General features: G+C 33.3%; 1 protein-coding gene across 3 annotated transcripts in view; it reads right to left on the reverse strand.

Moving 5' to 3' along the window:
* Positions 1-14,215, reverse strand: part of GSK3B (glycogen synthase kinase 3 beta) — a gene marked incomplete at its 3' end in the record, with an annotated part of 155,776 nt that overhangs the window by 22,588 nt on the left and 118,973 nt on the right. For 2 of the 3 annotated variants that reach the window (XM_084231066.1, XM_084231065.1), the window contains exons 8-9: positions 13,127-13,222; positions 1,628-1,814 (exon numbers count right to left, since the gene is read on the reverse strand). In XM_084231066.1, coding sequence (XP_084087192.1) covers positions 1,628-1,814; positions 13,127-13,222 — 283 coding nt within the window. Of the gene's footprint in view, positions 1-1,627; positions 1,815-4,444; positions 4,484-13,126; positions 13,223-14,215 lie in introns of all 3 variants that reach the window. The other variant, XM_084231064.1, reaches the window with a different exon arrangement.

A 14,215-nucleotide genomic window follows, 5' to 3' on the forward strand; every position in this document is an offset into this window, starting at 1 on the left:
ATGTGAACCGTGAAACTGAATCCTGAATTTCTAAATTTATTGTGACACTAAGTCCTCAAAGAAGACACCGAAAAAACTCGGGAAACTTTAAGGTCACCTGACAGAAGGGATTAAAAAAAGAGGCAAAAAACACTTAACATTGACTTAGTTTATGCTGCCTACTCTTCTCAGTTGAGAGCTAGGCATCACTATATACAAGTCTTTTAGAGATCACTAATTTTAAAAAGCAATCCAGTAAATAATTATATCACACACATAATAAACATATGCCTACAGTACAACAGTAAAAAACACATGTAAAGGGGTACACTATTCCCAACAGTGGACTCATTGATTCAAAAAGTGCTTTAAATCCAAATTTTAGGGGCTGTAACCTACAAAATTATGATAGATGGCCCTAAAATAGCTGTAGTGATTTACAAAGATAGACATAAAATATGTGTATAGAGTTTGAATATTTTATGAAATCTGAGATATAAAAAAAGTAAAACTTCTAAATTAATATTAACTTTATTAAATAATTTTAAATACATTTGAGTTAGCCAAAAACCCCTCTTGGAAACTTAATTGGGAAACCACAGGATCATTTTATATTCAAGGATTATTAATAAAGGTGTTAGAAAAAGACTGAAAAGAGCTATACCATAAAATGCTACAGAGTGATATTTTGAATACTAAAAGTAATTGAACTGGTATAGTGATTTTAATTTTCTCTGTATTTTCAACATTTACTTCAACCTGTATGTATCCTCCTTGATTAAAACTAAAGCAGTAAGAATTAAAAACAAAATTTATTTTCTCAAGAGGTCTAAAACTTGTATGACACGGAATTATAGACGTTTGTGGAAAAGGCACGAAGAGTATCTAGATTTAACCTTCCACCCATGGGAGTAATTTTATCTACAATGAGACATCACCCAGATTTTTCCTGAACATTTCTAGGTACAGAGATCAATATGTTGAAAACAACTTGTTCCACTGTCAAACAATCAAAAACTTCTTCACTGATTCATCAGTAATGTTATTCCATCTCTATGTGAGTCAGAAGCTGAAGTCTTCACAGTAAGCCTAAATGTGTCCTGGTACCTGACTTTCTCCTACTATCTTCAACTTTCTAGACTGGAGAAAGAATCTATGTCTACTCCTTTTTTTATAAGATGGTCTTAGAAGTAGTTTTATAGGGTTTACAGGATGGACTCCAGTTCTCCCATTTGTAAAATATCTGAATTTACACAAATATAGTCAGATTTATTTCCAAGTCTTAAAACTATATAAATCCTTGGAAAGCAAGAAATGCTAATATTCTAAGTTTCAGATATAAAACTCAAAGTTAATTTGTACATTAGTCTCATTAGTAAAACCACAGTCAATGAAATCTCTACTGATGATTCATTTGCCAACATTTATTAAAATTATAGACACTATGCCTATTTGAACAATTTTATTTGCTACTGTTTTGTTCAAAACCATGTAAGTAGCTGCCTAAATAAGAGGTTATAAAGGATGCTTCCTACTGCATAAAGATTTAAAGGCCCACATTTGTCCGCCACGGATTTTAGTTAATAGGTGTCACTTTACATCTATAAGTAGTTTTCCCAGAAAGTAAGAGAACTGTGTTTGGAATTACCTTGAGTGGTGAAGTTGAAGAGTGCAGGTGTGTCTCGTCCATTAGGTAGTTTGACATTTGGGTCCCGTAATTCATCAAAAAATGAATGTGCACAAGCTTCCAGTGGTGTCAATCGGGCAGTTGGTGTATATTCCAGGAGACGGCTACACAGTGCAATTGCTTCTGGTGGAGTTCGGGGTCTGAAGACCTGCAGTATAAAAAAGGAAAAGAACAATCAATGCCTTATTGTAAGAATCTTAGCTAAGTAACTTCTGAATACTCAGTTAATTCCCACCATGTACAAAAACATGGTTGCATATGGGAAAGGAGCCTTCTAGAATGAAAAGCGTTAACTGTATATGATTCACCACACTGGGGTGAACTACTAATTAAAGACTATATAGGAAAAATCTCAGAGAAAAAACTAGGGGATATGGGGGGGAAATCAGCACATGCGAATCATAAAGCAGTATAATCAAATATGTACATGAAAAAGGCTGGATTCTGGAGGTCATAATTAAAATGTAAAAAAAAATTTAAGGTTTTGACTGCTGTGGCAATTAAATGTTGCCTCTTTTGTGTGATTTGTGCAGAACAATTATTGATAATGGCACTGTCAAATTAGCACCAATACTTTTTAAAATGAAAGAAAGCTGTTTCATCTAGGTCTATAAATGTTAGGGATTTGCAGTTACCTCTTCAAGAAACTGAACCTGTCATAATTTAAAGAGATTTTACAATGCTCGGAATTTGACAAAATGCCTAAAATTGCTTTCTCAAGTAGCTGTTATTGTGAACATGGCCAATTACCTTATTTGAATAGATACTCTAAGCTTTTAATCAGGAGAGAGAAATGTACTTTCATTAGGAGCCATTAGCTCACAGAAAAACTCAACTGAAGGCTATATTTAAGTAAAATACAAATTAATTTACTTAGGATAGAAATTTAAGACACATATGTCTTAAAACTCCTAATCAATACAGACTGATGAAAATATATTTTGTTCTAAGTTATGAATAGTTACAAAATAAAAGCAGAAGGGGGGGAAGAAATAAACATAAGCAGATGGATAGAAAGCCTCTGACACTTTAAAATGAAACATTTTTTGATAGGAACAACTTAGATTCAAACAGAATGTGTAGAAGTAGACATACATATAAAGAGAAGAAGACGTATAAATGGACGGGAAAATAGACTCACAAACGAGGAAAGGACAACTAGATTGTGACAAAGCATGGAGGAGAGCCTGGGAGGCTAAGGTTTCCTAATGAGAATGGAATGGCTCATACAACATCTCGTTAATCATTTTGGCCAAAGTTAGGAAAACTAGTTACCATTACAGAGTTCATTACATTTTAAGATACTATGAGTACTTTCTCCAGTGAGTACTTTCTACACTTTTTTGCTTTCATATTCATGTAAAGTTTATTATTAGTTTATTATTAGTAAGGATTTTTCCATGGAAATTGAAAAATAGTTTAAGTAGGATCTTAAACCTTCTGTAAGGCAAAAAAACAAAAACCAAAACCAAAAAACAACACTGCTTTTGAATAATCTGACTTGCCTCAAGTCAAGGAAACCTTTAAGGTATTATATTATTTGAAATGTTTAGATCTTCCACTGCTTCTTAGTCACTTTCTCCTCTATCACTCCATAGTCAGCTCCATAATCAAACTCAAAATGTTAAAAAAAAAAAAAAAAAAAAAAACTGAAGGAAAATTGAAGAAAAAAAAAATTTTTTTTTTTTTTAAAGTTTAAGCATTACTGACATATTCTGTCTTGGAGGGCACTTCATTTATTTAACAGCACATAAATTTATTTTGTTAAATCTAATCAAAAATGCTTCTGCATCAATATGGGAGCACATAAGTAGAAGCAGAAGTACCAACAAAAGTAGAAATAAATATCTCCTGATAACGTTCAACTGTAGGGTAACAATGAGTATATTTAAAATTGAAAAATTTCATGTTATATTAATGAATACTTTGTGTAACAGTTGTTAATAAACCAGTATTATAAGTTTATATCTGATATTTTTTTTTTTAAAAAAAACACACAAAACAGCATTCAAATCTTTTAGGTATCTTACTGGTTATAGGTGACCATGATGTTGGTACTAATGTACAGATTAACCCATTTTACCAGGAGTCGCTAACTCATGGAATGAAAGAGTTAAAAACAATAAAGAGAAAAATCTGTGGTAAAATCAAGGCAATCAGCATTTCAAAAAATTATCCGTTATTATTTTCAACCCTCTGAGAGATTCCTGATGAGAAAAGTCTTGGGGTTTAATATTCTATAAAAGGTTAAGTGAATATCACATGGGGTCAAAACCCAGCATCTCCCAAAGTTCAGATTTCTAACCATAATACAGGGTATGCTAGCAGGCAAATTTAAAAAATTACAGACCAAACTAGAAAATAACTTCTGAATTATCTTTGTGGCTAAAGAAAAGGAAACCAGTAACTGAAATTTGGCTTTTGATGAATAATTTTCTGCTGCCATTTCATTCTTACTCATTTAAATTAACACTTAGAATCTTTGATTCTGTGGATCTTCATTAATATTCATTTTTGCAAAAATAATAATTTAAAAACCCCACAATTCTTTAGCTATAGTCTAGATATCATTAAATCACTCAGGAGATTGACAATTTAAATATACCATAAGCAAAGCCTACACCACACAGTGTATGAAAACAGAAATCACAGCTACCTACATTGTCTTTACTATTAATTTTAAGAATGAATAACTGCTTAGCGTTTCAAGAATGTTTTCCCTTTCATTCTACAGACCTGCCCTGAAATTTTGGGGGAAAAAAAAAATTAAGTACATACCCGCACTCCTGAGGTGAAATGTCCTGTTCCTGACGAATCCTAAAGATGATAATGCAGTGAAATAATCCAAACAGGGGAAGTCAATCCAAAAGAGAATAGTCCAGCAAGGAAAAATATATCCAATGTTATAAGAAATCCATGGTGTTGGGGGGGGGACATAGAAAATGTTTATACAGTTATAAACTTTAAACATCAGTCTCCACAGTAGCAAGTCCAAGTTTTAAAAATTATTTCACCACAGTGTATGCAAAAAAATTGTTTGATTGCGCAATGGTGAGGCACAGTAAAGAAACATTTTAATTTTAGTTTATTATGTTCCAATGCCAGTGCGTTTATTAAAAAAATACAAAACCAAAAAAAGTTAAAATCAAAATGAAATCTATAAGTAAAGTTCCCAAAGTAAAGTGTTTGGTCTTCTACGACCTGGAATCATAGTCCATTGACATGGCTTGGAGGGGAGATATTTGCCTGCTTTTAAAGATAGGAGTTCCCAATACGCTAATTTTTCTCTATTAATATATTCCAGTTACACAGTATAAACATTTTTTTGCTAAATTATTAGCAATGAGAGGAATGTAATAAATTTAATTGTATTACTATCGATTGCAAGCCAAATATTTTCAATTTATGTGAGCTAAAAAGGATCAGGCCACCGCGGATTATTCTCCATTTTGGATTGACTTTCCCTGCTAAAAGATATTTGCTGACATTCTCATTATCTTAGGATTCTTCAGGAAATTGACATATCACCTCAGGAGTGAGGGTATATAAACTTACTTTTTCTATTGTGGGCTTTGCCCCCTCATACCCTTGCACCCATTACTTAGGAAAAATAAAAATAGAACATTCTTTCCTTTTTGGAAAAACTCACTGAAAAAAAAAAAATCCTATGTCTTTGACCACTACAAATTCAACACAGTTCCATCTGCAAATATGCCCAATTCACCCACCAAAAGCTAAACAAAAATATATACAATAAGCAATACAACTAAGGGACAGTCACAGTTACAGGTGACATGCATAATAATGTACACCAACACCTAGGCACAAAGGAGCCAAATATGCCTGAGAGGTTGTAGGGTCTATTATGTCTAGGTATTGAGGACAAAAATTGGCAGAACTCACCAGTAGCTGTGAATTCCCTTGGCTATTCTAAGAGAATTTAACATTCTTTTAGGATAGTTTCCAGTGGGAGAATTAAATATTTTATAAAAATAAATAATCCGCGGATTACTTTTAGTCTGCAGACTAAAATTTAGTACACGGATTAAAATCCGGCCCATCAGAATAAAAATCTCTCGTGAACTAAAACACAACCATGTGGACAAAAATAGAAAACCAGACTGAAAGAACTGAGAGCACAAAGTAAGAGTCAACTGGGCCAACTAACAATTAGTGCGCAGACTAAATATGGCCAGCCAAGTATGCAGCAAGGCCATGAAGAGCCCAAAACACCCCCTGTAAAAACTTTAAACAAAAGTAAATAAATAAAGCAACAGAACAAAGCAAAAAATTAAAAAAGTAAATAAACAAAAGGAAAAAAAAAGCAAAGAGAAAAGGAAAAATTGTAAAGAACCAAAACACTGACATGAACTTTTAAATATTCAAATACTACCTCACCTGTGCAGCAACTCATTTTCTTAAATTGAAAGAAACTCTCATCACAAATACTAATCCATAGAAGAAACTAATAGAAAAAAAAATTTTTTTAGAAATAAAGTCTCTGTGGTATTGAACAAATGCAAATGAGTCCTTAATGAAAAATTATTAAAAATAAATTTGCATTTGGATAACTCATAAACTACAGAGATTTAATGTTCCCCTTTATATATCCTAGAAAAGACCTTTGGCCATCAAATATCAAATTACAACCTGAGGCTAACTGTTATGACTGAACCTTAAGCCATTTGAAATTAGCGTTTATAAATAGTCAAATATCATATTCAAGCCCTATGATTGATTATCATAGCATCAGTACTCAACAATTCCACTACAATAAATGGCTAACCAGAGCAATGTAAAAATGACTATGGGCAATGATAATTAATCTAAGAAACACAGAACAAATGTGCCTGTTCTAAATAGCTACTTTGCTCTAGTTTGCATTGTATTAATGTACAACATAGACACCATTCTAGGATCATACACAAAATATACAAGCACCCAATGTTAAAAACCGATAAACCATGAACATTCATGAAGGCCACCCCAATATTGACTCTCAAATAACCTATGAATCATCTAAAATTACTTGCAATCTGTAAATCTTAGTTCACCACTAAAAGAAAGATAATGCCACCCATGGATTAGTTGAATGATTATGTTAATCAAGTTAATTAAGAAAAGAATTTAAGTCTACCTAAGTGCTGAGATATTGTCCATAATTTATAAGAAACAATCAATTCCTTAGCCAAAACATAGCTAGCATTTAATAAATTTCAGCTGCACTAAATAAAAGCTTTACTGAGTTTTACTGAGCTCTACTACCCATAAGACACATTATATATGTGAGCTGATATCAGTATCTAACTATGCAACCTAATTTTTCCCTTTGGTATCATTCACTAAGACAGTATTACAGGCTCACATAGAACAGTGACTTACTAAAAATCTACTTATCCAATTTAATCTTTTGTTGTTCTTAAAAAAGACTGTAGCCAGGCTGACCTTCCCAAGAATACAGGATTGTTTTCTTTTCATCCCAGCTCCTCATTTTATGGGACGTTTTCTGAAGACACAATAATTCCTTTCCTTTTCTACACCCAAGCAAATCCAAATCCTCCTTCAACAGCACACTCATAATAGTGTTTCCATCATCTTTAAGGAGACTTCCTCTTTCCCTCTAACATCCCTTACTGGAGACAAACTTATAATACCTATGGCATGTGAAATACCTCTGAATACCTACAGCACATGATGAAGTATATGGTTATGTATTATATTATTTAATACTTGCTTTAACAGAGTCCATCACCAGCAAGTTTTTCAAAAGACAAGGAACATATACTTTACTTCTTTTGCATCCTTTTATGGTAGCCGGCATAGTATTAATTACATAGGAGATAAAGGGTTTTAAAGAGCAAATGATGTTAAAAATAGATTTTTCCCATCCACCCCAACCCTATCCTCTGTTCTCCACAAGTGTCTTGAAACTTAAGTCTTAGTATTTTCAAAAAAATATTATTCCTCTTACATATGGATTAACCATCCAAGTAGCTGGATTTTAGTGCATATAATTTCTAGCAAAGAGATAGGAATATAACCATTATAAGAAGAAAAAGGAGGAACCCTGTACACAGGAAAATGGATGTTAGAAAAGATGTAATTATTACAGCATTAAATAAAGATGTAGGTAGGTAGAAAGTTCAGTAGAGACCATAGTGAATATATGTCACGAGTGATACTGTGTAAGTAGAAAGTTCAGGGCAGAGGAGGTTGAATAATATATAAAAACTGATCTACATAAGCAACAGAAAAGTGGCAATTTAAGGGACCAACAGAAATTTCCAACTTTCATTTCATGCTTTCTGGAATACATGTGAACAAAATGAGTTACGGCAGAAAGACAAGAAAGGTAGATAAAGTGAACTTGCAAAAAACCCAAAAAACCAAAAACAACAACTTGACAGCAATTTTTTCCCCACACTCTAGGACCCTCTGAAGGCATTTTTGATAGTGTTAAACTATAGTTGAAACAGATGTGTTTACCAAATTCTGAAAAACCCTGTGTTGAAAGGAATGTCAAATTTTGAAGAAAATGTTAAAAAAAATAGTACAGCAAGATTTCCTTTAGTTTCAAGCACAGAGGATAATAAATGTAACGTATTCAGTCTAGTCTGATTCCTTTGATAGCTGAAACGATCTCATACTCAAATTTCTGCTTACCTTGTTAGCTAGTTGGAAATTTCAATGTCATTCATTTTTAAATATTTAGACAGTATTCTAAGAAATCAAGTACAGAAGGACTGATTTTTGTGGACAATGCTTTCTGGGATACCTAACCAGTGATCTGTGGTCTCACATACCCTATAGACACTTAACTATTAGTAAACTATTCTGTATGCCAAAAACTTAGCAATAAACATTTTGAGTTAATTGATATCTACTTCACACAGAATAGACTGTCATTTAACCATTACGAAAGAGAAATTAGGAACTGCTATAATACATATGTTATGACTTGGACTTCAGGAGTTATGTGGTGAAATAATCATGGAGAAATAATTATATTTCATGGGAGAAGTGAGGTCTTAAGAATAGATTAATACTTGGTAAACAGAGATGAAGAGCATTCTAAGTGTAAAAAAAAAAAAAGATAGTAGCCAGAGGTAGAAATGAGTATGGTTTCTCTGGGAAACAATCAGGAGGACAGTTTCATTAGAACAAGAAGTTCAGCATGGTTTCTTTTCTTTAAAGTGAGCTAGATGTAGGAAAATATGCACATATGTAGCTAACATATTAAAGAGCCCTAATCTAACTGAAAGAGATCAGGCCCTTGGGATTCCTAATCAACTTTGTTTCACTAACCACCCATATCATTTATAAGTTTCATTATTTTAAAAGAATATATAGAAATATCTGTGTTATTTAATTGACCCCACACAATTCTTACTGGGATAAAGGGGAAATACTTGTCCTATTAGCAGAAACAGGACAAATGGGGTGGGGAGGGCAGGAAGGGTACATAGAAAACACAATATAAGCTTATTAGAAATCCTTAACCTATTCTAACTATACCTAACTACCTACATACAAATTCTAAAAGTCTTTTACATTCATTGACTGCATGCACCCTAACGGCAGAGGAGCTGGAGAAAATGGGAAAGAGCATGTTCTACGGACTAGATGCCTCAGGGAATGTTAGGAGCAGAGTAAGAATTAAATCTTTTGGGTTTTTTGGTAAAGGAAAGATAGAAAAGATTAGTAACAGACTGTATAATCTGTCATCCAAATGAGAACTTTTTTTAAATGAAGGGATGCAATTAATAACTATATTACTATGATCACTTTCATATGTATACAATGATATACATTTAACATAAATGGTGAATTTCCTAATGGCAATGAGGAATCAGAGAAGAATTTTAAATATGAGTGACAGTATCATGTGTGCTTTTAAGAAAACTAACACTGATAGCAATACATGAAACTGAACACAGGAAATCAGAAGGTAGGAGACTGTTTTAACAATTCTGTGATATGATGATGATCTAAGTCAGGGCAGTGGGGATAAGGAGGACAATCACAGAACTATACTAGAGGTAGAATCTTTTCATTTATTTAGAATTAAAAGGAAATAATCCTTTAGATGCATACTTTGGCTGCCTTTTAAAAAGAACCCAGAGAAAAGACACTATAGTCAAATTGTTATCTTACAAAAGAAAAACCTCGAGGCAGAAGGAGTAAGAACAATGCTTAAACTGGAACCTTACACTGTCATTTAAATAGCCTCTCCATGTGCTAAATGCAAAATTTAAGCTTCCTCTTTTCTTCCAACCAATCTCTTCTCTAATTCTCTAACTAATACCTGCTCTACTTTTTGCATGACCTCCTTTTTGTTTTCCATCTGGCTTTTATTCCTTGAAGTGTACATGCATACACCAATGCAGTGATCTTTATTCTTCCCAAACCCACTCCCAGTAATGGTCTGTGTTTCAAAACATAGCACCTAAGTCCTTTCCTACATTATCGATGAATTATGTTGCTCTGGCTATTAAGTAATAGGCAAGGGCCACTCATTGGATTTCTAAATTCTCAAGATTCCTGCCATGCACCACATTAGGATCATCTCATTGTTTTGTTTTGCTATCTTTCTTACACATCTGTATCCTCTCACCTCAGTGTTTCCACAGAAGACATTTGTCTCATGATCTTTGACTGCCTCCTTTTCTGAGAACACCAGTGTCCAATCCTGAAGATAGAGCTGACTACACTGCAGCAGTGAAAACGAGGGAACTCACATGTCTGGAGCTCTACTGAACATTTAAGTGGGATCTAACACACGACTGCAATTAAGGCAAATCAGCTTTTGTTTCCAGACTCTTGTTTGCCTGGCCATTCAAAGGAAATAAGCCCATCTCTTTAGAAAGTAATATTGTTTATGTTTTAAAAAACTTTACTGGCTACCTAGCATAAGAGTATAATTCTCAAGCTGTTGCCTCAATCATAATGAAGATTCAGGTGTCTAGGTTCCCTCCAGAACTTTAAAATTTGCATGTGCATTTAATAATAACCTGTCTTTTAAAAATCAATAAGCATATTCTGAATCATCTAGCTGGATGAAGTAGTTCCATGGAGTTTCTCTGCCTGAATTTGGTTTTATGTTTACGACCACAGTAATACCACTCTAGTTTTGTGTTCTAATGAGAAATTAACATAAGTGTACTTATCACATGGTAAATGCATTTATTCCAAGTGAAAATCAAATTATGTCAAGACAACCTACATGAAAAATTATGTAGGTTTAACAGACAAAATAGGTGGGAAAATTGAGTCATTATTCCACATGTGGTACTAGAATGGAAACCTAATAAGCAAGTCAAAGGGTTTTCTACAGATCATTCAAATTTGAAAAGCATTAGGCAAGACACAGAAACATCAAGAATCCATAAATGCAAAAGAAGGCATAAAGCATACAAATTTACCATAAATCTTCTGCTGGCTTCTATTTTAATTATAATTAATCATTTTTTACATTCCATCCTGGCTAACACTTAAACTGAAGAGAGACAATGTGGGGAAGGTGGGGAAGGTGGGAGGAGTAGTAGCAAATTGTGACATATACTAATATTGATGGCAATCTTGATATAAATCATAAGTACTGGGACTTATGACCCTAATTTCATCATTATATTGGTTAGAAAATCTATTAAGGGTAATGTGTGATGTATATTTATTTTATATTACACTGAAAGAGCTTTACTTTTTTCTTCATAAAAAGGTGCATATTTAAGAAAAATGGAAACACAGAACCAAGAAAATAGTATCACCTACATGCATCTCATCCAAACTACTTGTGAGCACTTTGAAACATTTCCCTGTATTTATTTACTACATAGAATTCTCTTGTTGATTTTAGTTGTTTACTTAACATGGTTGAAATCACAGTACACTAGAAACCACCTATTACAAATACTTTAACTTGGAATAACTTTAATGATTCAAGTTTGCAAATCAGTATTCAAATCCAAGTAAGTCACTTAGAAATCTGAGTTAAGAGAGACCCTAGGTATCTTCTAATCCAAATCCAAAAAGAATCTAAAGTACAAAGATCAAACAGTGGTTTATCTTAAACTAGTCAAAATTCATTACAAAATTTAAAAGCAGAGAATAACATCTTCATTTCTTGATCAGTGAAAGATACCATATATATTCTGGCATGACTATACTACTGAGGTCTTTGACTCTAAATAATAAATAATTAGTAACAAGAAGATTTTCCGAAATGAAGAGAGGCAACAAGATGGTGAGAACTTGAAAGAAAGTAACTGGAATCATAATATAATTAGAGTGAGAAAGAGACATGCATTGAATCTGGTAAATGTAAATTAGTTCATCTACAGTCCTAAATTACTTCACCTCATATTATAAAACATCTATAATCAAGTAAATGAACTTACCGTTGTTCAAAACAACCTGTTACACATACATTTTTAATTAAAGTATCACCTTGAAATGAGTATCAGAAACTCAAACATTTAAAACCCACAAAAACATAATGAAATATAAATAAAAGGGGGAGAGGAGTGCATGGCACATAAGTAGACATTTAAAAGATTTAGCAGTTCACACACACACACACACACACACAAGTTTAATCTTGGCTTTGTCACAAATCACCTATGAATTCTTGGATAAGTCACTTGGTATCTTTGGTCAGAAGTCCTCATAAAATTAGGAAGCTAGCGATTCACTATAGCCATAAACCCTATTAAGATATTGTTTTTTCCCTATGCATGTTTACACAAATTAAACTGAAATGCAAAAAAATCTTTGAAAAAATATCTTTTAAAATCATTTCAATTAAAGTATCAAAGGAAATAAAAGTCTTCTGGTAAATTAGTACTTTTGGTCTTGGAACTGGTTCCATCTAATGTTGAGGTTAGGATTCTGATAGGCTGGTGATGTGTTAAACCCATCAATTGTTTCCAATGCATACCCTAAGGTTAAGATCATATCTGCTTTTATTCCTGCTCCCAAAACACCAAAAGGAAAGTAACCTAGAGGAGTAAAACACACTGTTATCTATAGCAAAATCTATGTACTAATAATTTAAGAATAAAGAAAATACATAAAATGTATGTTTTTACATGCTAATATGATGTTGAGCCAATTAAAAACACTATGTAAGGAAATTAACTTCTGAATTTTAAGTAGTCAAATTTACATGTAAGATCCTTCTCCTAATGAAGTTCTGTATTTTATTGATCTAAGTACACCCTCCTCCCTTACAAATAAAAACCCGGGCTGGAAACTGTCTACAGGAAATCAATAGGGATGAAACCATATACAATCACGGAAATGCTTACGTACATCTACCCAACTATTTTTACATGCAGAACTGATGTGTACTTTGTACACAGGCAGTGATTAGTCTCAAAATAGCTTAGTCAAGAACAATGAGGACCCCAGTTTTAGTTAGCTATTGTTTAATGTTCATTTTTAAAACTCATTTTGACTCACCTTAGTCCAAGGATGTGCCTTTATTTGAGGGAATTTGAATTCTGTGTAGTTTGGGTTCATTTCTCGAATTTGCTCCCTTGTTGGTGTGCCCAGGACCTAGAAAAATTAAGCAAATTTTTGCTAAAATTTTCTATATACTTAAAAAGTCTTGTATGTTTTAACATACTGGTTTCATTAGAAAAAGGAACTCAAAAGTTATAAAACATATAGCTTGTTAAACAGAACTGCCTTTGTTAAAGATTTTTAATTTAACTGACTACTAAGTCCATGCTGTACTACCCTATATTGCCTTTCATCTTAGTAGAGTTAAATCTGGATTGTGTTTAAAAAAAAAAAAATCACCTAAAAATATTTAAGTAAAAACCAGCATCTTCATTCCATATAGAAAAGTAATCTATTGCAATGACACTTGAAATATGAATATATTTTATTCATTTAGTGTAGTACAGCCAAAGATTTATTTTTATCAATAAGTTAGTCAAGAGAATCTTACTGAAACAGTATCATCAGTAATTTAATCAGTGTACCCTGTGTGCAAGGAACTATGATATATGTAGAGTTCCTACTATAACAAATTTATATATCCGGTGTGGAAAAGAAGTATAACAACAATACAAGATGGAAATACACAGAGCACTTCATTTTCTAGAGCTGTAGTAGACACCAGGAGAGGGAAAGTATATGGACCTGGCTGCACAAGACAGATACCAGGAAGATATATTAAAAAATAAAAATGAGCATTCTTTTTTTTTTTTTTTAAGATTTATTTATTTATTTATACAAGCACTGGGTACAGTCAGAAGCGCGGGAGGGTGAGAGAATTCACCAGAGCCAGAGCAGGGAGAAGGACCGAAGTACACTGCAGAGGGGAACAGCGGGCAGCAGGAGAGGTCTGCGCGCCATGCGGGACCCTTCTCCGGTAGCCGGGGAGCTGCCGGGGATCGAACTGGCGCTGCAGAGGCTGCGGGCAGCTTCGCAACCCAGCGCTCAACCGCTGCGCCACCGGGGAGGCCCTAAAAATGAGCATTCTGAAGAGAGACAATGCATACTATTGTCTTTATGATTCTAGGGTCTGGTATAAAACAAAAT

The sequence above is a fragment of the Talpa europaea genome, assembly GCF_964194135.1.
Source record: "Talpa europaea genome assembly, chromosome: 4".
NCBI classification, from domain to species: Eukaryota; Metazoa; Chordata; class Mammalia; order Eulipotyphla; family Talpidae; genus Talpa; species Talpa europaea.